Genomic DNA, 27073 nt, shown 5'->3' with positions numbered 1-27073 from the left:
GGGAATAGAGTTGGAAGGCACTAGGGAGGTGGAGGAAGGAAAAGGGGAGGAGGAAGAGGAGGAGGGAGAGACGCGGGGAGTGGGAGGCTGGTGAGGAGGGATGTAGCCCATCGCCAGGAGCTGGAAGGTGGGAAGCCAGAGGACCGGCTCCCAGGGAGGTTATAAAAGGCAGGAGCCGGTCGCTGAACAAAGGGGAGAGCGAGAGGTCTCTGCCCGCCTCCGCGCAGCCCCGCCGGGACCCGGACACTCTCCTTTGCACGAAGCCCCGAGGATTTTATCCCCGACGGCAGAGAGAGCCCGGCAGGAGTGGGGACCGCTGCCAGCCATGCCCCGGCGAGCTGGGCACAGTGGGAGTTAAGGATGGTGCCCAGCCTACGTCCTGCCCTCCTCCTCCTCCTGCAGGTAAGATGCTTTTAAGTCCTCTTCCCCCAGAAGGGCCCTTCTGCCTTCCTCCCCATCACCCCTCGGCACCCTGCACCGCTCGCTTTCTCTGCAATGACTTTTCCATTTCTTTGAAGGAAGGGAAAAGTAAAAGGAGAAACAGCTACACAAAGGGCCCTCGGGAGAATTCCTCCAGTCGAGGCACAGGGGCTTCGCAAGAGCTCACGATTCCCAAAAACTAGCGGGGAGGGGGCTGGAGTCACTGAAAGGATCGTTAAAGGGGGTGAGACTTGCAGCCAGGTCCTCCCCAGCACCCAGCAGCTCCCCGCCTTGCACCTCCCAGTGAAACCAGCTGCCACCAGTTTCCCTTAGGCTGCTAGGAGGGGGAGGCTGCTCTGGGGGTGTGATGGACGGGGACAACACAAACGCAATGCCTCATTGTACCCCCTTAATTGATTTTCTATAGAAACCTCTCCTTTTCCCCCCACCTTCAAAGCACAAGACTTTCCTCCCTAAATCGCTCCTTGTGGAACTGTAGCCACTGCTAATTTTGCAGCTCTGCACAAAATGCAAATGCTTTGTCAGAAGCAATATTCCTCCTCCCCGAGGGCTCATCAAGAAAGAAAATGCTCCCAGCCCAAAACCTGTTTAAATCCCAAAGCCTTGGGAAACGAGGAGACAAAAAGGTTTCCAGTGAAATCTTGAATATTATTGGAACAAACCTATGCAGGCAGTTAAACAAAATGATCAGGTTTTTGATTAAACCTCTGTGTCAAAGAGGGTTCAAAGAAAATATTTGCCGGGGTTTCTGCAAAATCCTGTCTCAATGGCCCAGCTGTGAGTGCAGAGTTATAATAGAAGGGCAGAAGGCGGCGAGGGTCAGCCTTCCCCCTTAGGGCTGGTTTCTCCCTGTGCAGTGCCGGGGGTCGGAGCAGGGAGGAGTATTCAGCTGCACCTTTGGGACAGGAAAGTTCTCACCTAAGCGATGAGAAGAGCTAATATGCACCAGGCGACCTCATTGCCAAGTTGGTGTTGCTTTTAAAAGCTCCTCTTCTGAGCAGCTGCTTTCTCCTATAGCTGCACACCCCTAATCCTGTTTTATAGGAGATCTTTTGCAGCTATATTCCTTGGGTTTGTTTGGTTCTGATGTAAGAAATGAAGGTGAGACAGGGCAGGATCTCTTCCCCCCAGCCCCCCTTGGCCAATATGTGGGGACACCGTTGGCAAAGCCTCAGACCTGGTGTAATAGGGGCAGGGTCAGAGATGGGCACAGCCAAGCGAGCATGACAGCTCCCCATTGCTACTGTGTGAGCAAAAGGTGGTCAGAAAAAAAGCCTGTAAGTGCTGAGACACGGGTCCCATTCTCTGCTAAACCTCTTCAGGCTCGGGGGTTTCCTTAGCCATCCCTAGGTGTTCCCCAAGGATGATCTCCTTGTGAAGACAGGGGGCCAAATTCTCAAAAAGCTTCCAGAGTTTCAGAGCAAAACCACCCTTGTGCTGTGTCTGGGACCAGGAGGGGGGTCACAAAAACCAGCCCAAGCGAAGAGAAGTCTCCCAGCCAGCTCCCAAAAGAAACACCCAATCTACAAAACACCTCTTGGCAGTCAAACTATCTATTTTTCCTTATAGCCATACACATTCAAAATTCAAACCCTTTTCCAGCACAATCCCAGCGCTCTCCTGGGGACAGCATGGGCTAAAGTCCAGCCTTAAGTGAGCACATCCCAGCAGCCAGGAGTACCCACAGCTGCATCCAGCCTGTGAGCGCAGAGACTTGCAGGAGTCCAGCTCCAAGGGAGAGCTCAGCAGGAGTGAATCTCCCCTGCTTGGGCAAATTTTGCAGCCTGCAGATCCCTGGGCTGGCAGAGCTAAGGTGTTTCCCACATCTGGCCAACAGCTCCAGTTAAGCAGCAATTGGTCCACCTCGCTTTGCTGGGTAGACATCCCTCAGGGGGTCGGACAAACAAACCAGGAGACAGGCAGCCAAACCTGCTGCAAAATGCTCTTTGGCACCCTACAAGTCATTTCAACCAACTAATCGCGTGGTTAAAAAGAAAGAGTTCACCTGCAGCTCTGTCAGGAACTGATGACATTTCTGGGGCTGATAAAACTGCTTGCAAAAGCATTGTATGAAAAAACAAGTGTTTGATGCTGGGGGTGGAGTAGTTCCTCCTCTCCCTTGATCAGCCAGAGCAGCCATAAGGCCAAAATACAGCCCCCTGCCCCCTCGCTGCTCAAATCCTTGTGCAAAACGTGAGCTGCAGTAGCAGGACACGCTGACCCTGGGGATTCTCTTCCAGTCCTCGCTTTCCTTAAAAGCTGGAGTTGATTCAGTGTGTATGAAATCATCCCTGTGGTTTCGCATCTCCGGCGAAGGAGTGAATGGAAATGGCACAGCCCGTTCCCAGAATAGCTGCTCTATCACCATAGGATGAATATATAGAAATACAATGAGAATAGCCTGCACAGCCGGCTCAGCCCTGCCCTGCTCACCAGAAATCCTGCACAGGGCTGGCCCAGAAGTTTGTTGCGAGTGACAAGCTCGAGCTGAGGTCTGGGTCTGCAGCACTTAGAGAGGCTGCATCAGCGGTTTTGCCTTGGAGAACTGTATTTGGACCCAAATGAAAGCTCAGATCATGGGGTTCCCTCAACAAACAGAGCCCAGGAGCCCTTGTCCAGTGCTTGAGAGCTGTCACTTGTGAGCTGGTGGCTCTTTCTGAAGATGGTATAACATACCCAGAGGCCCATCTGTTGTTTTCCCTTTTTTCTCTAACTGTATTTTGAGCTAATAGAAGAGACCGTCCTCTCTGCAGTGTCCTGCTTTATCAGTGAGCCACCCACCCAGAAACAATCACCTCCTCTCAGATGGTGGAGCAAAGGGCGTTGGGCTTCTGCAAATCGTAGCCCCTCTTCCACCCTGAAATCCTGTACTATTCGCCTTGGAAAGGCGATGGCAGGTGCAGCTTTGGTGTGACCAAGCTTTCCGTAGTTATGAGTGCAGATAAACTAGAGGCAAATTACAGGTGAATTAAATGGTGGATGTTCAGCCCAGGGTATGACCCTAAAAAGGTGATGGGTGAAGGTGGAGGCTTGGGGCAGCCAAGATGTTGGAGGCAGTTGGGGAAAATAAATCTCCAAGCCTAAAATGAAAATATTTGTGAATGCACACGGGTCCCACATGTGCAATCTGCAGGAGAGTTTAATACAACCACCTTAGAAAAACCGCCCTCCCCCATGCTTGTGTCTGTCGTTCCAACTTTTCTTTAGCAGCTTTTCCTCTGGCAAATCCGGATGCCACGGGAGCCACTTTGATTCATGCAGTGTCCCCTTCCCCGGCTTGTTTGTGCCTTTAGCTTCCAATATCCAAATACCATTATTCATTTTTCACCTGTCCCCAAAAATCCATTCCTCTTTTGATAGATAAATGAAGTCAGAATTATTTATGGCAAGCGAGAGAAACCAGAGCTTAATCCAGGAAAATCTTTAATTGCTCATAAATCAGGTTTTACAGGGCATTCACTTAGCCCTGATTGATATTCTTTTGTTAGGATCTGCATCCAGTATGCTCAGAGAGAGACTCCAAACAGAATAAATACTCTCTCCAAAGCCTCTGTCTACACACAATGGGGACTGGCCCTCTAATATGGCTAAATTCATAAATTCACAGATTTTAATGCCAGATGGAGGCGTTCTCACTGCCTGCTCTTTCCCCCTGAGTAACATCAGCTGCAGAAAATCCCCCCATGGCTCTTGCTTAGAGCCTCGTTCTGCTGCCTGCGCTTTGCCTCGATGCCTTGACACTGGCAGGGCTCCTGATGTGGCTTTGCACGTAAGGAAGTGAAGGAGCAATGGGGTGCTTGTTCGTAAAGCGGGGGGGTCTCGGAGAAGCCTTGAGCTGAGGGAGTGGCAAAGCATGTCGTGCCAGGGCTGAGGCAGGGGGTGTATAGGGGGTCCTTCACGGGCCAGGGGGGTTCATTCATGGCTTGGACTGGGGATGGGTTGTATCCAACTGAAAGCTCTCAAGGTGGAGGTGGGAAGAAGCTCATTGGCTGCAGAAGACAGTTCCTGGAAGCCAGACGAGACAAAGACAAAGGGATCCCCCACAGCAGAGTGAAGGCAGGGGACAGGGAGGGCTGGGCAGCAGGGGCTGGAGGCACGCTGGCCACCTTCAGCACATTTGAGGGGGGGCAGCTCTTTCTCTCAGGCTTTTCAAGGCCACCTCCAGCCTATGGCTGCAGTGTTGGCAAGAGGTGCTGCTCCATGCTCTCCCTTTCCATGCCTCTGATGTGGTTCTGCCAGCTGAGGTTGGCATCCAGCTCTTTTAGCATTCACTGTATTTAACACCCAAAGTCTGACACCTTTTTCTGCAGGATTGAGGCCAAGAGCAGGCTTGATCCCAGCCTAACACCCCAGGGAGCCTCAGCAAAGGTCCAGGGCAGAGACTGTGCTCAGCCCTTCCCCTGCCCGGGTGTCCCAGGAGGTCTTCTTCTTCCACGCCAAGTGTCGTAGGGGACACAGCCGAGCCAGGGAGCAGAACTGTTGTGTGAGAAAGGTCCCTACAGCACTGGCGACTCTGGGGTGGCTGGTGTTGATCCCCCTCCCAAGGAGGTCTCAGTGTCCATCACCATCCACTGGACCCACTGACATCTCCAGCTTTGCAAAGCCACTGGCTCGCACTGCTTATCCTGCTAATCGCTCCACTCCCCAATTAGAGCCCTGTCAGCAGTGGAAAACCCAAGCCCCGTCTTAGATTGCTAATTAGGCTACGAGCCATCTATCTCGCTGCTCAGAGCTGTCAGTCCTTCCTGCCACACAGATCCAATCTTGTTTGAGGCAATAAGATATCAAGGGGGGACAAGCCTGTCTCTGGGTAGTGCAGCGCGGGGGATTGATGTTTGACTCGGATGTGAATATATTAATTAATATCTGTGGATTGCTTTGGAGAAGGAAAGCACTGCAGGGGGACATTAATTCCTAATTGTTATTAATTGAATTTTACTGCTAGGTCAGTGGCAGGTCACAGAGACTGAGGCCGTGCGTGTGTGTGTGATTGTGCTGCTCACACCCATACCAGCAGCGAGAATCCCAGCCCCCTCGTGCCGAAGAGCTGACACTGTCTCAGCCCAGTGCTGCGTGTTCTGGCCCAGGGGACCTGCCACCCTGTGCCCCTCATGGGGCGTTCCACCAGGACACAGCTAGTGGGTCTGGGTAAGAGTAGCACAGCCTGAGTGACCTCAGGCAAGTTGTGCTTAGTGCCTCAGTTTCCCTTCTGGGACAGCCTTGACTTGGTGGGTGGTGGGACACTGACTGCAGCTGGTGTTTGCTGTGTGTGGGATGCAGTAAACACTGAGCAGCGTCAGGTTTTGGTGTCTGAGCCATGCAGCGAGTACTGGTGGAGGATGGCTGATCCCGCTCCAGGAAACGAGGGGGTGAAAGGAGGGAGCTTGCTGCTCCCTGAGGTCTGAGGTTAACCCAGCACCATCGGCGTCTGCTGTGATGCCTCCCCGTGTGTAAAACGGAGAGGTTAGCAGAGCCTGGAAGGGAGCTGGGCAGATGCTGAGGCAACAGCAGTGGAACCACTGGTGATGGAGGAGAAGCTGCTGCCAGTGCGTGGCCTTATGATGCCTGTGCGCCTCCCAGCAGAACCATCATCCCCATGGGAGCAACTCCGCAGGCTGACCAGGACCTCTGTGCAAAGCAGCTGCTTCTAGAAAAGCAGATTTCTTTTCTTTCCCATGCAGCTGAATGCTCAGCTGAAGCTCTCCAGGATTGTCAGTCTGAGAGGTGGCGGAGATGTTCTTCACTGCAGAGCATGATTTGCTGTGGCCTGTGTCAGAGAAGGGCTGGCAGGGCAGAGGGACACGGCCCCTCTCTGGCCCAAGCATGACACACTGTCGTTTCAGGGCTGCTGAAGTGTGCTTGGCTCCAGCCCGGCCAGGCTGGGACCTGCTGGGCACCATGTGGCATCTTACGGCAGCGATGCTCTGGCAGGCAAAGCTCTTCGGGGAGGGAGCTTTGACCTATTCTCTGTGCAAAGCCTGGGGAAGGGTCAAAGTAACCCGCAAAGAGCAAAACAGAGAGCCCGACTGTCAGGGTACTGCATCAGGATGCTTTTGGCTTGTGCAAATCCACCTGCACTTGCCACCTTCCCCACATTATCCCCCACGAGCTGGGGCTGACAGGAGTAGGAAAAACCCTCTGCCCTGTCAAGTGCATTGGCCATATTGCAGTGAGGCAAGACTCAGAACCTGGTGAAATAGCTGGTAGAGTTTGTTGTGTGTTGGGGAACCTTTTTTTCCTTTCTTTCTTTCTTTCCATTTCTTTTTCTTTCTTTCTTTCTTTTCTTTCTTTTCTTTCTTTCTTTCTTTCTTTCTTTCTTTCTTTCTTTCTTTCTTTCTTTCTTTCTTTCTTTCTTTCTTTCTTTCTTTCTTTCTTTTCTTTCTTTCTTTCTTTCTTTCTTTCTTTCTTTCTTTCTTTCTTTCTTTCTTTCTTTCTTTTCCTTCCCTCCTTCCTTCCCTCCCTCCTTCCCTCTGTAGCTGTTTCAGCTCAGTTACAAAGCCTGCAAAGAGCCAGAGACTGCACTCCGTCCATACCCCCTCTAGCTGTAGCTTGGTCCATGCTTCTGCTCAGTGCCAAGACCTCTCCCTGTGTCTGGAAGCAGAACAGGCACTGCCAGGCTGGAGCAGGCTGCAATTAGGAGAAACACGTCCAATTAACACTTCAGAGCCTGTTCAGGTAGGCAAACCATCCCGGCCCCTTTTGAGAGGAACTCTTCTGTCCCAGCTACCTGTGCAAAGAGCCATCAGGTCCTCTGGGCACCAACTGTGGGCACCAGTGCAGAGGGGAGCCGACCCTGCACCACCTCACTCACCCCATGTCTGGAGTTGGAGTGGTCTCAGCTTTCAGCAAGGAGACCCAGGAGGTGCCCGGTTCCTGCAGGACCAGCACCACAGAAGCTCAATGCAGCACCTGTGCTCGGGGCAGGGTTTTGCTGCCGGATCCCCTGTGCCATCTGGAGCAGTCATAACAAGGAAGCTATTCTCAGCTCCATTTATATGTCTGCCTGACATCTCTCTTGCTGTCAAAACCAGCTTCCCAAGGCAGTAAATAGTTGTTTGGAAAAGAGCAAGTGGGTGCTGAGTTTGTCTCCCTGTCTGAAAAAAATCCTGCTAATGCTTTGGTACGGTGCAGGGGACTGCTGGGTGTGCCAGCAAGAGCAGCCAGTGTTTATAAGGCTAAAGGGCAAGAGGAGGACTGTCTTCTCCCTCCCCAGAGCAGTTTTGAAGGTAAATGGCACTCAGGAAGAGAGATCAGTCACTAAGGGACCAGCCCACCACCCTGGGGAGCTAAGAGCTTGCTTGCAAGTAGAGGAGGCTGCAGCTTTTCCTGCCTCTAAGGCTCAGGTTTGAGTTTCCTGAGGGATCTATATGTGCTTGTATTTTGGGGCATGGCTCTGCCGTTCCGTTAGCAGTGAGCTTTCCTCCAGGGCTTTAGTCAGTCTTTGCAGGGCAGGCTTGGGGTGAGAGAAGTGGATTTTAGACTCATCCACCACTGGCGTTCGTCCCCTGAGCAGAAGGGATCAGCCCATGTCACCATGTCACCAGTCTCTGAGCCGGAGGAAAAAGTGGGCAGCTGCTCTGGTAGAAATCAACGTATTTGATAAAACAGCAGGTTCCTCCTTCCCCCATCTGCCTCCCTGGTGAGCTTTGGATCTGACAGCACCGTCCCTCTGCGGTCTGCGACTTACAGTTGCCTGCCTTGGTTTTAGTTTCCCCAAACTCCTGCAAAGGCACAAAAATTCACTAGTAGCTTTTCCAAAATAACTCCCTATGGCAATGGGTTTCTCTCACAGCAGAGCTGCCCGGGAGCTGCTCCAGAGAAGGGGTGGGATGGGTGCTGGGCAATGCTTCCCAATGCAATGGGAATGTCAGCATTTGCAGACGAGATTTTCTCCTGACAAAAGAGTTAGCCAGACCCGGTTGACTGTGGATCGGATCTCCTTAAGGATGTGTCTTAGCATCTTTCCACTGACAGCTTACAAGGCTGTGATTTTAATAAAGTATTGAAAATCCGAGCGTGGTGTCAGGCTCATCATGTTTCCCCTGTCTGCTCTCAGGATGCAAAGATGCTAAAACTAAAACTGTTGAATTAATTGCTAAATAGCAGAAGCTCCCATGACCCAGCAGGGGCTGAGCAGGGCTGCAGTGTGGCTTGCTGAGGGGGATATTTGGTGCAGGAGAGGATCGGTGGGTGGGAAACAGAGCAGAGAGATTCAGTCCTACAGCTCCGGTCTGGATAAGCCTGGCTCCTTTGGGCTGGGAAACCTGCAAACCCATCCTGCAGATAGGCATGTGTCGATCGTGCAGCTTTTTGGGGTGGCATCTAGCAAGAGATGGACAAGCTCAGGTCTGACCCCCCACACACTGCTGTGTCCAAGGAGGGACTAGTGGCTGGGGAAGTGGCATATTGCACATATAACCCTGCCTGTGGTCCTCTCTCTCCCTGTGCAGGCGTTTCTCCTCTGGGATAGCCCAGTGGCAGCCTCCATCCAGGAGCAGTACTGCGAGAGCCTGCCGCCCATCACCAACCACACGGGTGAGTGTCCTGCATCCCCAGCCACCCCTAGGGGACCCCAGCGGCAGGGATGGCTGGACAAAGGTGTATGGGGGGGTCTCTGGGCTGATCTGCAGTTGCCCAGCTCCTTTTTCGGGCAGGTGGGTTGTGCTGAGGCTGCGTTGCAGCCCCGTGCTGCCTGCTGCAGCAGCCTCTTTGCAGGGTGACAGTTGAGGCAGGTAGAAAATGCAGAGCTCAGGAGAGCTAAAAATAGAGAAAATAAATGTCTGTTGGTCTGGGCTCAAGGGGGAAGTGAGCAAAGAAACATCTCCCTGGCCCCTGCTCCCGAGCTGCCTGTTCTCTGCCATGCCCAGGGACACCAGGACCCTGTCCCCTATGTCCATCCCCCTCTGCCATCCCCCTGCCCAGGGCTGACAACTGGAGTTTGTGACTTTCTGCAGAGACCACATCACCAGTGCAGTGTGGCTACCATGTGCTCAGGGCTCAGCCACACTCCATCCCCCAGCACTCCTAGATGTCTGCCACTGAGCACTTTGGGAGTCCACCAGCCACGAGGAGCTTCTGGGGACGTAGCCATGGCCAGGGCTGGCTCAGCTGAGTCGGGTGAGGCCAGCAGGGTCATGGGCAGCTCACTCCCACTCAACACCCATACATGGGCTTGCATCCAACCAGGCCAGGCGCAAGATGTGTTTGTGCCAAAACTGGCTTTTAGCCTATATTCAAGATTTGACTTGGATGTCACCTCAGCAGTGACAGGTCTGGTTCAGTGACAGGTTTTGGGGGAGGAAAGGTGGCTGAGGGAGAGGAGAGGAGCTCACAGTGACAAGGAGGAAAGTCCTCTCCAGCTCAGGGATGCTGCAGAGTTAGTTTTCTAACGATTGAATGAAGACCAGAGCAGGCACGAAGCAATTGCCAGGCTTGCCCCAGCCCTGCTGCTCAGAGCAGCAATCTCCATCAGAGTGACGGATGGCCACGGAGGCCTGGCGCTGACGGATGGCTGCCTGCCACCCGGCTCCCATTAACAGCACCATTAAAAACTCCTCCTTAAAAAATTACATCTTGCCACCAGCTGATTCAGTGCCTGGCCAAGCCCAGGCTACCGCGGCCCTGCAAGGAATGTCCCCAGAGCATCCCCAGCCCAAGAAATGGAGGCAGAAAGGCAAGGGAGAGCAAGGCTGCCAGTGGAGGTGGAAGTGGAAATAGAAACAGAAACACCTGTGTGCTTCTAGGCTGGGCACAGTGCAGATGAGAAACCTGGTCATCACTCATGTGCTTTTCTCCCTGAAGGTTTCATCACTCTGCTCAGCAAGGTGTTTGTCCCTGGCCGTGTCAGGCTGTGATAAATAGCATTTGTTTTCTTCTTACTCACCTCCCCTGGTTCAACATGTGTCCAGCTCTAACCCACAACGTGTGGGCTCTGACCCACAGAAGCACCAGCCAAGCACTGCAGGGCCCTCTTGTGATGCACGGACCCACTGGTGGGATGGCCATGGGCAGCACTCAGGCCCCAGAGCCTCCTCCCAGGCTTTGGCACCCGCTGCTGGAACCTGTGAGCCCAGGATTTCTGCCATGGCTTTGCTGATAGATATGCCCTGCAATCACCGCCACCCTCAAGCAGTGGGTGCTGATTTCTGTAAGGATTGGGCTTTGCTCAGTAGGGATTTATTAGTGTGAATCCCAGCAAGATTTAGTGCGCTCTGGGACAGGGGAACACAACATGTCAGGCTTCAGATTTACAAAATCTCCATTGCCTCCACACACCTGACCTGTCAGCCCTGAGTAACTCTTCAATTTGGGATGGGGCTGGTGCATCTGAGAGCCACTTCCAGCTCGAGGAGGGGGCTTAGAACAAGAAGTAGAAATGAAACTCATTGTCTTATGTCAGCTGCTTGGTAAGTGGAGCTCAGTGCCAGCCCTCATCCTTGGGGTCCATTTAAGCCCTGCCTGACTCAGGCAGCAATTCCTAGGGAGGGATATTTACAAAACTGGAAACTTTGTTTTGAGGCTATTTAACATGGAAAGTTGTTAGGATGATGCTAATGAGAATTGCAGTGAGGCCATGAGACTTAATTTGTTAATGTCTGCATAACCCTTGGGAAATGGCACATGCTGATAACACGAGCCCCGCGCTCGGCAGGGCATCGGTTGGATGCAGGGAGGGGCCCTGCCTCGTGCCCGTGTACAGCATCCCTGCTCTGAAAAACAGCCCAGTGTGGGCTCTCCTCCTCTCTTGGGTCACCAGTCCCTTCATTATTTAGTCTCACACTTTTTAATGAGAATGCATGGCTGGACAGTGATAGCACCAGGGTGCCAGCACTCTCCGAGGTGCATGCACTGAGTTGGAAAGGTCTCTGCTCACAGCAGTGTGGTGGTGGCAGACCCAGGGCAATGCTCACCAGGCTCATGGGGTGCAGGCACTGCAAGAAAAGCCTTCATCCCAGGGAGCAGAACAGCTGAGCCTCACAGAGCTCCCTTGTCCTGCCTTCCTATCAGCACTGATTTACCCATCTCCCTCTAAGCTCACCGTCCCCACGCAGGGTGATGTCCCTCGGCATTCAGGCTCCCTGCACAGGTGTGATGGTCCAACCTGATATTTTAGATATGCATCAAAAATATTTCTCAGTGATCTCCTGATTCTGGCCACTGCTGGGACACATGAGCAATCCACTCACAATTGGTCACCCTGTCAGAAAGGCTGCTTTCCTCAGTAACCATGAATATTTTCTCCTCCAGGCAGAAATCATACCAGACTGGACTTGAGGTCAACATGGTGCATTAGGGAAGCTGGGTCAGCTGCACCCCAAAACATCTGGAAGGCAAGAAATTCCCAGATTAAGCTTAAAAAGGAAAGCGGTGAAAATCACATCCCTTGTCCAGGGTGGATAGGAACCTGTCCCAGGGGCTCCCAGCCTACAGATTGCCTCAGACCACAAATTTGTCTTCCTGATGGTTTCAGCTCCCCGGGGTCTGTGCTCAGCTGCTTCCCTGCCACAGAGCACCTCAGGGAGGGACACGGTCATTCCACCCATCGGGCAAAGCCTCCCCTGGCAGCTGCAGGACCATGTCCCATCGGGGCACTTCCCCAGGGAAGGAAGGGGCAGTCTGAGCAGATGGGAAAGGCTCTTCCTAATGAATAGATGAGGCTTTTCCAACGCAGCCCAGCAGAAAGCACTCGAGTAGAGCAAGCTCAGAGTGCTCATGGGGTTGTTTTGCCGCTCGTAGCAATCAAGTGTGGATCGGCCCAAGGAGCTGGCATCCAATTGCTAACAGCACTGGTTGGTCCTGGCTGCACGTTTCACTTCGTTAAGCTGTTAAACTGTTATCACAAGAAATTGTTATCCTCAATGTGTGTGTGTGTGCTCAGGAGAGAGGGAAACACAGCTGATTCCTTCCCAGGAAATGTTTCCCACCACTGTAAGTTCATGTAAAGCAAAGGAAAATTACGCCAAAGGTAGGCAGAACTGAATAGAAATGTCTTTTTTTTTTTTTTAGACTGGAGGTTTTTTCAAGGAGGGGAAGGGAGCATAGCTTTTCATTTAAATAAAGCAAATCAAGTTGGCCCAGATATAGCGAAAGGCTGTGGCTGAAAAGCACAGGAGAGCAGCAAGTGATGAGAGCATTTCCTTTGCAGGCACTTTATCAGACAGGTTTGGAAAGATGTTTCACAGCGGGTGACAGTTTGACCAAGAGACTTTCCACCCGCTCCAGCTCAGCTCCCCAAACCGCTGACACTGCTCCAGCAGTCCCTTCTCATGCTGCTGCTGTTTCATTCACTCACTGACTCCCCTGGGGAGAGACTGGAATTTAAATTCATAAAGGTCAAATTAACAACATCAGCGCTTCTTTTCCCTTCAGCCTCGTTGGCATCTCTCCCACCAAGGCAGAAATACTAATAAAGGAGCTGAGCAGGGGCTAAAGAGGCAGCAATGAGTCCTGGCAGAGACTTAGCACTGAGGGACAGCCGTGATGCTGAGGCAGGTTTGGGAACAAAAAAAAATGTGAACTCACCTATTTGGAAAATCGTAGTGTTTAAAAAAAAAAAATAATCATAGTGTATACTAGTATCGATAAAGTGATTGTGCTCCATCATCTAGGAAACAGGGATGTCAATAGAAACTTGCTTGTATTCATAGATATTCTTGTAGAGGAGGAGGGAAGATGACGAGGGTTTCTGGTAGGAAACAGGGTCCTGGCACATCTCAGTGTGAGCAGCAGCTACGGCAGTTAAACTGTACTTTGGACTGGATGCAGGAAAATTATTGCCAGCTACTTGGTTCAGTTGTAGCCAAACTAGAAGTCTTTGCTAGGAAAACTCTGCCAGCAAGGGATTATGTGTCTCTGCTCACCCACCAGCAAAGCCCAGCCAATACCAGGGAATAAACCACTTGCTGACACCTCTAATAATAACACAACTCCAACCACTCTACAGGTCAGATCAGGAGAACAAGATGTGCCCCAAACCCAACCCACCACATTATATATTCAATAAATATATCTGCTCCACAGAAGCTGTACGTGGATCAGTCTTAAGTGATGACATTGAGCAGATGCATCAAATACTGATGGCAGAAGCTAGGTTGGATGCCTCCTATTTATTCTTCTCCAGAATAGCACCAAAGACCCAAGAAGACTGTCAATGATGGTGAATAGCAACAAGCCAAAAATTCACTACTAAGACACTTTGCTACCATAACCTTTAATTAGCCTGTATAATTATTTTTCATTGAGGATTATGGAACTTGAATGCTTGGAGGATTGCTGAGGCTTTTTCAAGGGCTGGACTCTTACTATGATAAATAGAAACACACAATGCCACCAAAAGCAGTGCTGGAGGTAGGGGGTGAGCAAGGATCTAAGCATTTTGAGACTACCATTGTTGCTCCCAGTCATGTTTAGTACCCAACCTCAACTCGGAGGGAAGGCAAGCAGCTCCACCACCCCAATTTCAACCCTGTGTTAAGATAAATTGTCCCCCCAGTGCCGTTTCTCTCAATAGCTCAAGAAGCTGAGTGGCTCTGCTGCTGGGATCAAGCCACCCCTCCTTGGCACAACAGCACCTTGAAATCAGAGCATCCCCTCAAAGGCCCTTGCTTTGGGGCAATAAGGTGGGAAATGGCTCCTTCTGCTACACCAGTGTGGTGGAGCTGCCTGGGGGAGATGAATGGCCGCTGGCTGGCTGGCTCTAGGGAGTGTATTTTGATTAGATGTGGAGATGAAGCCCTGATAACCAAATGCAAATGCTGCAGCAGGGACACCCTCAAGGAGCCAGAGGCTTCAGCCTGCCAGAGGCAGCAGCAGCAATGCAGTTACTGAGGACATCAGGGATGACAGAGATAATTGTGGTTGAGTAAAAGCTCAGGACAAGTAAAGATATGAGCTAACACCTTTTGGCTCTTACTCAGCCTCCTGAGACACCGTAGATAAATAACACGATCACTCCCAACCACAGGAATGAGCCTGTGGTTCAGTTTTCCATCATCTCTTCTGGCTCCTTTGTGTTGCACAGGAGGAGAGAGGTTTCACCCTTCGAGCAGCCTTAGTGTCACTGGAGGCAGAGCAGCAAGCTGAGATGCTGCCCTGGTGCAAAGCTTTGCCTGGTGTGAGATGAGAACGTGCTTACTGGCAGTTATATCAGCACAACCTTTGCTTTACTCTTCTTCATACCACTTCAGCAATGGTTTGACGGTACAGGAGCTTCAGACCTCCTGGCATCAGCACAAGAGCACTGTGGCCACATGTCTGGTGGGGCTGGACCAGGATAAACATGCTCCATCCTCTTTAAATTTGCTCGAAATCTTTTGGCAGATGAGCTGGGACTTGGAGAGCTTTACGCTGCCAGGCTTCACACGGCTGCACGGCTTTAGCTTGGAGCCATCTCAGGGGCCTCTGCAAGTGGTGGAAGCAGGCTGGGGAGGGATGTTTTACATAAACAGGGAGATATTTCTATAGTTATCCTGAGACAGTTATTGTGATACGATTGGCTCAAGTGTAAGTCCCTGGACAGGCACTTTTTTTCTTCAAAAGGAAGGAAATGCTTTATATTGCTTCAAAACACCACAACCAAGGGAAACAAGGTGAGAAGGGATTTGAGTGTCTTCCCTGGTGCCACATTCCCCATCTCAAAGCAGGACCAGCTCCTTCCCACCCTAAATGCCGTGTTTCTGCGTGTGAGGGAGCCAAATCAGGGGGACTGGGCACAAGTAGGACATTCATTGACCTTTCTTGATGTAAAGCTGCAAAGACCAAAACTGTCTGTGCAGCCAATGGTGCTGAGAAGGCTGGAGCAGACATCTGCAGAACCTGGGAGAATAATCCCCCTGCAAATACGGATGGGCCGCAAAGCAGATATGAAAGCATTTAGCACTGATACATATAATTTCCATGCTAAACAGCGCTCTAAATGCTGGGAGCCGTGTGCCACTGGGGAGCAGCTGGAGCAGACGGGTCGTGCTGGGCAAATGGGATGTCACAGCCCTCACGGCACTCTTTGCCTTTGCTGTTTTACTTAACCTTCCCCAGCAAAATGTTTTTCTTCCCTATACGCTGGAGATGAGCAACATCTGCTTTCTGCAGCTTTTCTTCATCGAGCATTTCTCTTTGTGAGCCCGGGAAAAATATTACAGCCTCCTATTAGATTAAAAACTGGTCGGACAGACCTCAAAATGCCACCTACGGTGGTGCTGGGGTGAAGCCTGCTGTGCACAGGATGAAGTCCCAGGAGCCTCCTACAGCCTGGCTAGGCCTGACCTCTGCTCACCCAGCGGCAGCCCCCAAGCACGGATGTCACCCCACCCCACAACCCCGAGCCATGGCACGAGGAGGGGGCTGAGCTCCTGGTGATGCCGCTCCATCTTCACCCCGCATCCCTGTCGTGGTGGGACTGCAAGACCCATCCACTTAGTTTGTCGCCTGGTGGGTGTCCATAGCGCTTTAATACGAGGGTCAAGCAGCGTTAAATCAAGTGCCTTGGAGACGTGGAGATATTAAATCCAGGCTTAAGCAGACAAATAACAGAATGATGCCACCTTTGTCTGAGGACATCATTTCCGTGATGGTTTTGGTTATTAATGTCATTGCTGTGGTTTTGTTCTACTGGACAGTACCATTCCTACCGCTCTCTGGCTCTGCTGACCCTTAATTACTGAATCTTCCTGATTCTCCTCCCTGAGCAGTCTGCATCTATGCCCCAGCACAGTCCCTGGGATGCAGGAGGGAAACTGAGGCATGAGGGGATGGGGAGACAATAGAGTTTGTGTCCAAAGGTTTTTGATGACTCCATGAGCTGCTCTGGCCATAGCACTGTGCAAGCGCCATTTTTCTGTGCCTGGTTATTCCAAGTGAAGCTTTTCCTGTTCCAGATATTCAAGCAGCTTCTCACCTGGAGGGATTCCCAGTGGCTAACAGGGAGACCACTTGCAATTTACCTTTGTCCTTAGTTGAAGCAATTACCGGTTGCCTTTTCTCTATCTGGATGAATATTATCATAAAATTTTAAACAGGGACTTCATTTTCTGTGACCCTGTATTTCTCTGTCAAATTTGGGTAGAAACAATTAAGGAGCTCAACAAATGCTAATGGATGCAAATAAGCACAGACAAGCACACTAGACGTGATAAAATGCACATAAGAAGTACAAGCTCGAAACAGTTAACTTAAAGTGAAGGTTGCTGCAGCAACCATACACATTAGCAAAGCTAAAAGCAAAGGTCATCGTCAAAATTAATTTCTCACTACACGCTATGGAAGGCAGAAGGTAATGCTCACCATGTGTTGATGCTTCCCCAGCTCACATGTTTGGAAGTTGTTTTCCCTTGCAAAGATGTTTGAAGAAAACCTTCCTTTTCTTTGCACTGAAATTTTGCTCTGAAAACATCCCAAGAAATAAAGAAGCCAATTTTTCAGATAATCAGGGAAAACATTCCCCCATGAAAACCTTCATTATATTAATAACACAGTATTTTGCTTTTTCTGTTCGGTTACTCTTTAGCCAGCTTTATCCATAGGAAGTTTTGGGAAAAGAATTCAAATAACAGCTATCAAGTCCAGGTGGAGAGGCAACACTGTGTTCTCGTACCCAGAGAGCTGCGAATTGGGGTGTTTTGTCTCTGCACTGGCAGCACAAACATCTCTGGTACCCAAGAGTGGTTTGCACGGAACTCTGCCCCTTCCAGGGTCTGCAGCCTATCATCTGCTGCTTGTCAAGGATCATATTATACGGATATTACAGTCATTGTGCTTCCTACCTCACTTGGAGATGTAGCTAGGACATATTTAGCTACAGTACACGTTGTTCTAAATATACACAAATTATACATAAAAAAGCCTGCAATCTGGCCTACCTAATGCCTACGTTAGCACACTTGTGTAGCTGGGAAAAGCACATAAGTCCTGTTTGAAATCTGAAATAGCAGCAGCAGGCTTGGAGTTTTCTTCCCGGGAAAGGCTGGAAGAGACCAGCGGGAACGGCTAGAAAGGAGATCTTTCAGCCAGGAGGCATGAGATGGTTGGAGGGGCTCTGAGGAACATCCCACCAGGCCCAGGCTGGAATCACCACTGGGAAAATCTGGTTTATTGCTGGCTGTTGTGGGGCTGGATGCCAAAGTCATGGTTGCAGAAAGGAGCAGGGCTGGAAGACCAGAGCCAGGGAACCCCTGGGAAGCCAGGTCAGAAAACTAGACTTGTGCTAGAACTGAGCTTAACCCGGGTGCTCAGACAGAACCAGGGCAACAGTCATGGCCAGGATGGATCAACCAGGCCTTGGGGAGTCGGCACAGACCCCATTTGGTGTCTGCCATGAGGCTCCTCAGGGGGATGAGCTTGCAGCCACCCACCAGCTCAGCCAGGACTGCAGCCCCAGCTCTCCGAGCAAACCTTGACCCTTCAACAGCCTGGAGGTGGCCCACAGACCTCCACTGACCCTCTACCCTTTTTCCCCACAGGTCCCCAATGCAACGCCTCGGTAGACCTGATCGGCACATGTTGGCCCCGGAGTGCGGTGGGACAGCTGGTAGCTCGCCCCTGTCCTGAGTATTTCTACGGCGTGCGGTATAACACCACGAGTAAGATGAGCAGCACTGGTGGGGACGTGGTGGATGAGGGATGGGGGAATTCAGAGAACCACGTGCGTCAGGGTCTGCAGGAGAGTGAGGGACAAATCTTTGAGTACAGAGCTCACTGGAGGGCTCTGTGGGATCCATCAACCAAAAAAGAAAAAAGCCCTCGTATCCCAAATTTCAGGGAGGGTGGTTTCACCGCAGCAGCTTTAGAAGCAGGTCCTCCTGGATATGCTCTTGTAAAGGGGGAGAGGGCTGATGTCCCCATCTTGGGGACAAGGGAAGTGAGCCTGCCCTGCTGTGGAGGTGGCACAGGGGTCTGCAGCCCCCCACTGAGCAAGGACTGGGCTACCTTGTGGCTCATCCCTCCCAGCACGGGTGACTGACTGCGTTGTCACTGCTGATGGTGACATGCTGGGAGCAGGGGACAACGCGAAGCACTTGAAAAGTGCCCAGGGCCATTCCTAGCACATGGTTGAGCTCCTGACCACTCGAGCACTGCTTTTGATGAAAGAAACGTATTGCATCCCACAGAAAACATCAATTTTTCCTTTCCACACCTTTTTGCCGCACGCATACGGCTCCTGCTTCGTGGTGCCTCTCATGCCTTTGCATGATTTCATTAATCCATACTTGTGCCTGCCCAAGAGCCATCCCCATCCCTGTCCCATCCCATCACCCTGATGAGGCTCATGGTCTCTCCTGTTAATAGCAGAAGCCCAGCATCACCCCAGCGCTGGCATCACCCTGGTGCTGTCACTAATCGGAGGCTGCTCTGGGGCTCTCGTGGCCGTTCCTTCCCAATTCCCTTGTCACTCACCGTCCTTGCTGGGAGGCAAAGAAAGCTCCTAATGCAGGGAGAGAAGTGAAAACTTCACAGTGTGTCGCAGCAGGATAGCACACGATCGCTGGAGCAAATGACGCAGAGGAGGGTGAAAGGAGAGTGGAACTCGTGCTGCTCCCACTGCATCTCAGCAGTGGGAGGGGTTGGGGTCCCCCAACACCAAGGGGCAGCGCTGGTGCAGACCCAAAGCCCGTGAGTGATTCTGAAATGTCCTGGGGATTTTAGTCCTGCCATTGTAATCAAGGCAGGAACTGAGCTGATGTCAAACCTAATGATGCCACTGGCTCGATCATCAGATCACACCTTATGCACATCTCCATGCACTGCAACCCTTCGATGGGCTTCTCTCTTTCAGATAATGGCTACAGGGAGTGCCTCGCTAACGGGAGCTGGGCAGCACGAGTCAACTATTCCCAGTGCCAGGAGATCCTCAGTGAAGAGGTAAGACCCTGGTAGCCCCTCAGCCGGGCTCTTGGCAGGAGGGTGAGGGACAACAATGGAATTCTGAAGGGCAACAGCATCCAGGTCAGGAATGGCCCAAGGGAGCTGTGGGCTGGGCACACAGCAGCATCCCAGATATAAGTTTGTATGAAGCATATATGATCCCCTTTTCAATTTGCATTTTCATTCCCTGCCAAAAGTAAAGACATGCCTGTTTCCTTCCCTGTTAAAAATCCAAGAGGATTTGCAGTGTGAGGTCTCATGGCCCCAGGCGGCAGATCAGCATGACCTCCAGCCCCGTCACCCTCCTCCAGCTCCCTCCTGACATAAGCACTTAGTGCAAACCTGGCAACGGAACAGGGATGTTTAGGAAGCTGAAAGGGATAAAAAAAAATGGGGACCAAGAATTTCAAGTGCCTGGGTAGGTCAAGACACCCCTCAGAGCAGAAAAGAGATACAGGCTGTTCATTTGTAGTTGATAACCACCTCTGGTATTTAAGAGCTGATATCTCTTGCCAGGAATGGTTTTCTCACTCAGTTAATTACTAATTCACAGGTTGGATGAGTGCCTAACAGCAGGAGCAATTAATTTAATTATCACTCACACCTTCCCGAGATCCCCTGCTCCCTCTGCCCAAATTCATCCCAGCCTCTCAGCTGCCCCCAGGGCAATGAGAAATGAACTGAGACATCAAATGTCATGTTTCCAGTGAGCTCAGCTGAATTACAGCAGGATTTCCCCAGATGAGGGCTTGGGGATGTCCCAGCACTGAGCAGGGGGGGTGTAAAGACAGCAACCATGAGCTGCCCTGGCATGGGGAGGATATGAAATGCCTGGGCTCTTTGAAGGGCCAGATTGGTGCTTCTCCTGTCCGTGTTAGCCCCATCCAACCAGCTGTGTCCCCTCCAGTCCCATCTCCACTGTCCTGCACTAGGCAGGTTCCAGTTGCTTTCTGAAAAAGGATCCAGATTTTGTAGTGCAGCTCTTGGAGGTGATGTGGTGGAGGAGGTAGGTCTGTGGTGGTACCTGGGGCTGCTGCTGACCCCCTCCCCATCTCACCCCACCAGAAGAAGAGTAAGCTGCATTACCACATCGCCGTCATCATCAACTACCTGGGGCACTGCGTCTCGCTGGGGGCCCTCCTTGTGGCCTTTGTGCTCTTCATGCGCCTGCGGTGAGTGTTCTGATCTGCTGCCCTGCTCCTGCCAGGGGCATGAGCCCAGGGAGGTCACCCCATGGCTCTCGGGCTGAGAATAGTCCCAGCCCTTGTTTTTTGCTGTATAGCCCCATGGCCATCGATCTCCAGTCTGGAGGAATCATGCCCATCTCAGGGTTATTCTCCTCCTGCTGTTCTTTTAAAGCAGCAGGTTATGGAGGCAGAGGATCCTCCTTGGTGTCTTCCACCTCCTGCCCTTGGTCTTGCCCGCCAGAGCATGGCCCCAGCTGTTCACCCTTGAGGTCCCAACAATGACATTCTACAAACAGCCCTGTCCCCCAGGCCACACATGGCCAGACACCCACCACGCTCTGATGGCCCCTTGTCCCCTCTTCTCCAGGAGCATCCGGTGCCTGAGGAACATCATCCACTGGAACCTGATCACAGCCTTTATCCTACGCAATGCCACATGGTTTGTGGTGCAGCTCACGATGAACCCAGAGGTGCATGAGAGCAACGTGGTAGGTGCAGCTCTGCCAGGCGGCTAGCCTGAGCCCAGCCCTGAGCAGCTGTTGTGTGTGGGGAGCTTAAGGATCGTAGATATGAGACCACAAAAGCAACTTGAGGGCCCAAATAGGGCTGCCTGGTGGTCAGTGGACAACCCAGGCTTATGAGAAGGGTGGGCTCAATTGCTCTGCTGAGGTCTGTGTTTGTGCACCAGTTTCACTGCTGTAACACAGAGCTCTGCTCTTCACCCTCCATGTCACCTCTGAACCCCCTCGGCAGGTCTGGTGCCGCTTGGTCACTGCTGCCTACAATTATTTCCACGTCACCAACTTTTTCTGGATGTTCGGTGAGGGTTGCTACCTGCACACGGCCATCGTGCTCACCTACTCCACAGACAAGCTCCGCAAGTGGATGTTCATCTGCATTGGCTGGTGTAAGTACCAGGATTTCCCTTCACCCACCAGGCACCCAGGGTTTTAGTGGTGGGTGATGCCCACCTCAATCCTCTGCTCCAGGTCCTCTTGCACCCAAGTACCTGCAAAAAGACTGCTGGGAGCAGGAGGATGGGATTTGCATGGCCATATCATCTCACCCGGTGGTTTGCCCTGTGTGAGACAATCCCTGTTACAGCACGGTTTTATGGCAGTGTTGCCCCCCTGAGCCTCACCTGTGTGTTCATCTGCAGGTATCCCCTTTCCCATCATCGTCGCCTGGGCCATCGGGAAGCTGTACTACGACAACGAGAAGTGAGTCTGATTGCTCTCCTTCCCCATTATTCCCCTTTCTATCCCAGTTCTCCAGAGATCAGTTGTGCCAGGGGCTGCAGCAGGCACGGATCCTGTCTGGAGGGGCTGACACAAGGCAGGGGACATGGAAAGGGTGGGAGGAATAAAAGATAATATTCTTCTGTTCTTTCTTTTATCCCACCTTTAGGCTCTCTGTTGCACAAGCCCTGCCTGCAGCTGCCTGCCGCTGCATTTTTCCCTTCAAAGGGCAAATGAGATTTTTAAGGGGGAAAAGGCAAGATTAAGCCAAAGCTCCTACAATGTGTTTGCTAAATGGAGCTGGGATTTAATCTACCAGCAGAGATATAAACTACCACCACCTGAGCCATTTTCACAGAGACTTGCTAATGGAGGTCTTAACAGACACTTGAGAGTTCATCGCATGGACTGGGGAGTTAAGAGGAGCCCATTTAGGTGAATGGCAGCTTGTCTTGTTTTTCAGGGCTAGTTTTGTCCCCTGACTTCAGCAGCCCTGTGCTACTCACGCAGGCACAGCGCTGAGTTAACAAAACCAACAAGGTGCTCCCAGGACACGGCTACACCTGCGTGAGCTCCCGCAGAGTTTGCTGGGGACAGAGCCAACCCGGACCGGTGTGTGTGTAAGGTTGTTCCTGCTCGTCCTGCAATAACCAGTTCCCACATCCCTGTGAAGGGAAAGCTCTTTATTTCACCTGCAGGGCCCATGGACACCCCCACAGGCCCCCATGCACCTCCATACGCCAAGTTCCCAGGGAGGCTCTTCCATAGCAGCTACAGCAGTTCAAGTGTAGTGCTTTCACCCTGCGGACCGGGACTTGCAGAGGTTGTGCAAGGACAGGAGTGAATCCAGGTCACTCACACTGCAGGCTTGTCCCCGACACCAGATATCCCTGACACCGCTTGTCCTTGCCTTGCAGGTGCTGGTTTGGGAAGCGAGCAGGAGTTTATACCGACTACATTTACCAAGGCCCCATGATCCTGGTGCTTCTGGTAAGAGCAAAGCGACCTTGCTTGCTAAATATAGGGTCCTTCTCACCTGCATGTGGGATAATGCTCTTCCTGAACGGGGTCTTGCTCCCTCCCTTAGCTTCGCCCTGCCGCCACTGGCTATGCTGCCCCACGGCAGCAATGCCACTCGTCCTGCAAGCCCAGCGACCTGCACCCAAACCACACGTAGAGCAAATGTGGGCACCTAACCCCCAGTGAGAAACAGCATGCCTGGATCCTGCTGGCTTGGGGTGGGCCAGAAAGAGAGGCTGGAGACCTCACTCCGATAGGGATGTCCCCATCAGCAGACTCCCACATGCGTCAGTAAGTCCCTCCATCCCTGCCCTGGCACTCTCTGGGTGCAGGTGGGTGCTTTGCCAAGCATTCACAGCAACCTGGGGACCTCAACCCCATGCCCTGATCCACATCCCTTTGCTCCTGGCCCTTGGCTGGGCAGTGATGCTTGAACCAGGGGGCATACGGACTGTAATTTGCTGGGATTTTGCCCTTTTGGGAAGGGACAAAGAGGGGCAGAGATGGCAAGTCACAAGCAGCAGTGCCAGGGTCCAGCCTGTGTTTGAAGGGTGAAAGCAGCACGAGGTCCCACAGCTTTTCCTCCCGCCTTGCCCAATGCTGAAGAAACCCAAGGGAGCACTAATCACCAACACCAACTGGCCTCCCGGAATAATTGAGCCTGGTTCTCATTTCCCAGCCCATCAGGTAGCCAGGCCTCTTCTAATTTGTGACAATTGTACTCAGCTCCCGGTGCTGCCTTCCCAAGTCCTCATTAGTGGTTTGACAGCTGGGAGAGCGGCCAAGCAGCTCCTTGCTGTGATGGCAGCCACTCTCCCAAAATCCCCTCAGCTGCCTTATATTCCTCTTCCCCCTCCAACCTCTTCACCTTCAGCCCTTTCTATAATGCTTGCCCTTCTTCGCCAATCTTCTGGTGTGCCCTGCTGACCCACTCCCTTGAAAAAACTCCTACATCTTATTGCTAAAGTGCTTTAAAGATGATAAATGCAGATGTTCTGCTTCAGTAACTGGAAGGCAATAGATGAGGTTCAAAAGAAAACATTCCTATTTCTCCTGGCACGGCCCACTGCCTCTGCTGAGGAAATGGGAGGAAATGTTGGGGAAGCAGGCGCTAACCAGGTGCCCTGTTCCTTCTAGATCAACTTCATCTTTCTCTTCAACATCGTCCGAATCCTCATGACGAAGCTCCGAGCTTCAACCACGTCAGAGACAATCCAGTACAGGTAAGAGTACGAGCGACCCTGCAGAAAGCAGACCTAGAAACTGCATTAGCATGATTAGGGGGGATAGGAACAGCCCCATCAGTTGAGCATTAAGGGGATGGGAGCATGGAGAAGACATCTAAGAACACCTCAAATGCTTTTCGGAGACACGTGGTTACTGTATATGGGATTGTTGAAAAATCTTGGCCAGTGAGAGCTTTGCAATGGGGAATGTGGGTGGTTGGATCTGCCTTTGAAGGGAGCTCTTTGCAAAAGCTGGTTCTGGTGGGACCCAGTCAGCTTGCTGGGCTCAGAGCTGCAAATCCTGGCACGGAGGTGAGAATTAAATTGCTGCTTGACAGCAAAGCAAAGGCCAAGGATGAAGTAATGAGTTGATGCCACCCCAAACACCTCCTTGCGAAGCTGCAAGGAGAAGGCAGCACCGAGGCAGGAAAATTTCACCCTTCTCTGCTGAGGAGTATTTTGCAGATAACTTGGGAGGTGCGTGGTCAGAGCAGCTCTCCAAAGTACCTGGAACAGGAGAAGACACCTTGGCCTTTATCAGTGCTTCTCTTTGGATCATTTTCTGGGTAGGAGTCGGGGAATGTCACTGTGTTCTAGGTCAAGAGAAGTAGGTTTAGGGTAGAGGGTGGATTTTTCAGCTGCAAATGGGAAAATTCAGATGCTCTTACTGGGAAATGCCAGCTTCCTCATCACAGAGTATTAAGCTGGGATGAACAATTCAACTTGGGATGAGCAGAGATAAAGGCTATTGAAATAAGATGGATGGCCTCAGTCAGCAATTCTGAGACCCTTTTGGTTTTCTAGTATTTACCTGACTTTGGCAGAAAAGGGGTTTAACCCTTGTGCAAAAGAACATTTTAATTTCCCAGAAACATCTTGTGAGACAGGAAAACTTGGAGAGTTCAGTAGGCTATAAACGGTGCAGTTCTACTTAAACCAGTCAAGGGACAGCCCTGGAGGGGTCCTGCTCACCTTAGATAACGGCTTTTGGTAAAAAGCTGATGGATCCCCCGCTACCATGGCTGCTCTCCTTGAGAAGCTACACGAGTGCATGTGCTTCCCGTAGTTTGCCAGCCTGAAGATGCTTGTGTCCTCGGTTATTCCCAGCTCCTCTGGACCACCTGCCAGTTTGTGTCAGGGGCTGTGACTCTCCTCCAGGTCAGCGATGCAGCACAGTCCCAGGCCATGTCCCTGCCCGGCCCAGACTTGCCAGGGATGACTTTTCCTGTGTTTAGCTAATGTTGGAATCTGTTCATCTTTAAGAAAAAAGTGTTACCTTGGCATTGTTCTTGTCCCCTAATCCAATCAAATGAGATGCCAAGCCCTGATCCTTCCCACACTCTTGTATCAGCACTATTACTTTTCACAAATGGCACTTATAATCTCATCAAGAAAAAAAATCAAATTAATTAGCTGAGATAAGTTTTTCATAAACCCATTTTGAAGGGTGTGAATTATTTTGCTCTCCTTAATTCTTTTTTTAATCGAGCCTTAGATCAGCCAAGCGATCATTTTGTGCCAGCTCAAGGTCAGGTCTCCACTATCCATTGCCCTTTTCTGGATGGAGAAACCACAGCAGGTGCCCAGTGCTCAAACCAGCTCAATCACTTGGGAACCGCATTGGAAAACAGCTCAGCTCTGCTCTGTCCTCCCCCAGCCACTGGTTTGCCCAGAGCAGTCCCAGCCCTGCTGGTGCTGGGAGTGGGAGAGTCCTCATGCCCAGGGCTGCACTGCAGCACCTCAGGTCTGTGTTTTCTCCCCAGGAAAGCAGTCAAGGCCACACTGGTGCTGCTGCCCTTGCTGGGAATCACCTACATGCTGTTCTTTGTCAACCCGGGTGAGGATGAGATCTCCAGGATTGTCTTCATCTACTTCAACTCCTTCCTGGAGTCCTTCCAGGTATGGTCCTCAGCACCATCTCAGTCCCCCCATGAAGGGATGTGGAGGACCCTGTCCTGGTCAATGCCTTCCCCCACTTCTGCCTTCTTCCAAAACCAGACATCCCCAAAACCCAGGGTTGCTCCAAAGATCCTGAGCCTGGGGGTGTTGCTGGCCATAGCTCTGCAGTGATTCTGCTGCTTCTTTCCTTCCAGGGCTTCTTCGTCTCTGTCTTCTACTGCTTCCTGAACAGCGAGGTGAGCACCAGGGCATGGGGGTGCTGGGGGGAAGTTACCAAATCATCTATAACTGATGCAGGAGAAAAAGGGGCTGGACCAGAGCTAACTGGTGACCCAGAAGCGTATCACACCATGCAGTTCGTGGTCCTTCATCTCTTGGTCCCAGCTGGGCTGGTCTGGGGATTTCAGTGTTCACCCAGCCGCACCGTCTCAGCCGCCTGCCTCCAGTGCCCATCTCCCAGGCCATCCCACACTGCGGCCAATGAAAAGGCATTTCTTCACTATTTACCTGCCACACAAAGCACTTGGGCTGTTGTAGGGCAGAATTAATGTTGAAGCAATGCCACTAGCATGAACCAGACAAGCTATAAAGCCTCCCCAACTGTCAGTCGCACCTCTTCCAGCCCCTTGCAATAGCCAATGCAGTGTGTAAGATGCTGGCTCTCCTGCAGAGCCTCTGCTCGGATTTATTTCTCTCTCTTGTTTCCATTTTGCATTCAGAGGCACCATCGGTTGGATTCATCTCTCTTCACAGCTGCAAGGGCTGTGTTTCACCAACATCTTATCATACAAGACTGGGTGCCCTGGGAGGTGACAGGGGCTTCCCTGCCCCTGGGGAGCTGAGCAGGGTTTCAGCAGCATTTTTGTTTGAAAGAATGAGGATGAAGATGGCTGGTGCCTCTGAACAATCTCAGACAGCTGCACGGTGACTAACTGTCCCCTCCTCTGTCTCGCACCCCCAGGTCCGATCAGCTGTACGGAAGCGGTGGCACCGATGGCAGGACAAGCACTCCATCCGTGCCCGCGTGGCTCGGGCCATGTCCATCCCCACCTCCCCAACCCGTGTCAGCTTCCACAGCATCAAGCAGTCCACGGCTGTCTGAGCCGGGAGTGAGCTGCTGTACGGGATGGGGGAGCCGGTGTCCCCACTGTGTGGGACCCCTGACATGGCACAGCACAGGAGACGGGTCCTGCCTGCACCCACCAGT

General features: G+C 51.8%; 1 protein-coding gene across 1 annotated transcript; it reads left to right on the top strand.

The window, feature by feature from the left end:
- Window positions 1-78: 78 nt before the first annotated feature.
- On the top strand, window positions 79-27073 carry CRHR1 (corticotropin releasing hormone receptor 1). The gene is made up of 13 exons (XM_026864872.1): window positions 79-402; window positions 8892-8976; window positions 17895-18014; window positions 19208-19293; window positions 20362-20468; window positions 20851-20971; window positions 21237-21390; window positions 21643-21703; window positions 22639-22711; window positions 23879-23964; window positions 25731-25866; window positions 26061-26102; window positions 26828-27073. The coding sequence occupies exons 1-13, from the start codon at window positions 361-363 to the stop codon at window positions 26966-26968; spliced, it is 1254 nt and encodes a 417-aa protein (XP_026720673.1). The 5' UTR covers window positions 79-360; the 3' UTR covers window positions 26969-27073.

The sequence above is a fragment of the Athene cunicularia genome (assembly GCF_003259725.1).
Source record: "Athene cunicularia isolate RWA chromosome 27 unlocalized genomic scaffold, athCun1 chr27_part1, whole genome shotgun sequence".
Lineage (NCBI taxonomy): Eukaryota > Metazoa > Chordata > Aves > Strigiformes > Strigidae > Athene > Athene cunicularia.
This window is presented reverse-complemented; position numbering and strand designations above follow the sequence as displayed.

What these genes read in the sequence shown, in the direction of transcription:
- CRHR1 (XM_026864872.1), top strand. Translation starts at nt 361, where the DNA reads ATGGTGCCCAGCCTACGTCCTGCCCTCCTCCTCCTCCTGCAG. An exon ending in CCCTCCTCCTCCTCCTGCAG is followed by an intron (nt 403 to 8,891) that starts GTAAGATGCTTT and finishes CTCCCTGTGCAG; the next exon opens with GCGTTTCTCCTCTGGGATAG. An exon ending in ACTGCTTCCTGAACAGCGAG is followed by an intron (nt 26,103 to 26,827) that starts GTGAGCACCAGG and finishes TCGCACCCCCAG; the next exon opens with GTCCGATCAGCTGTACGGAA.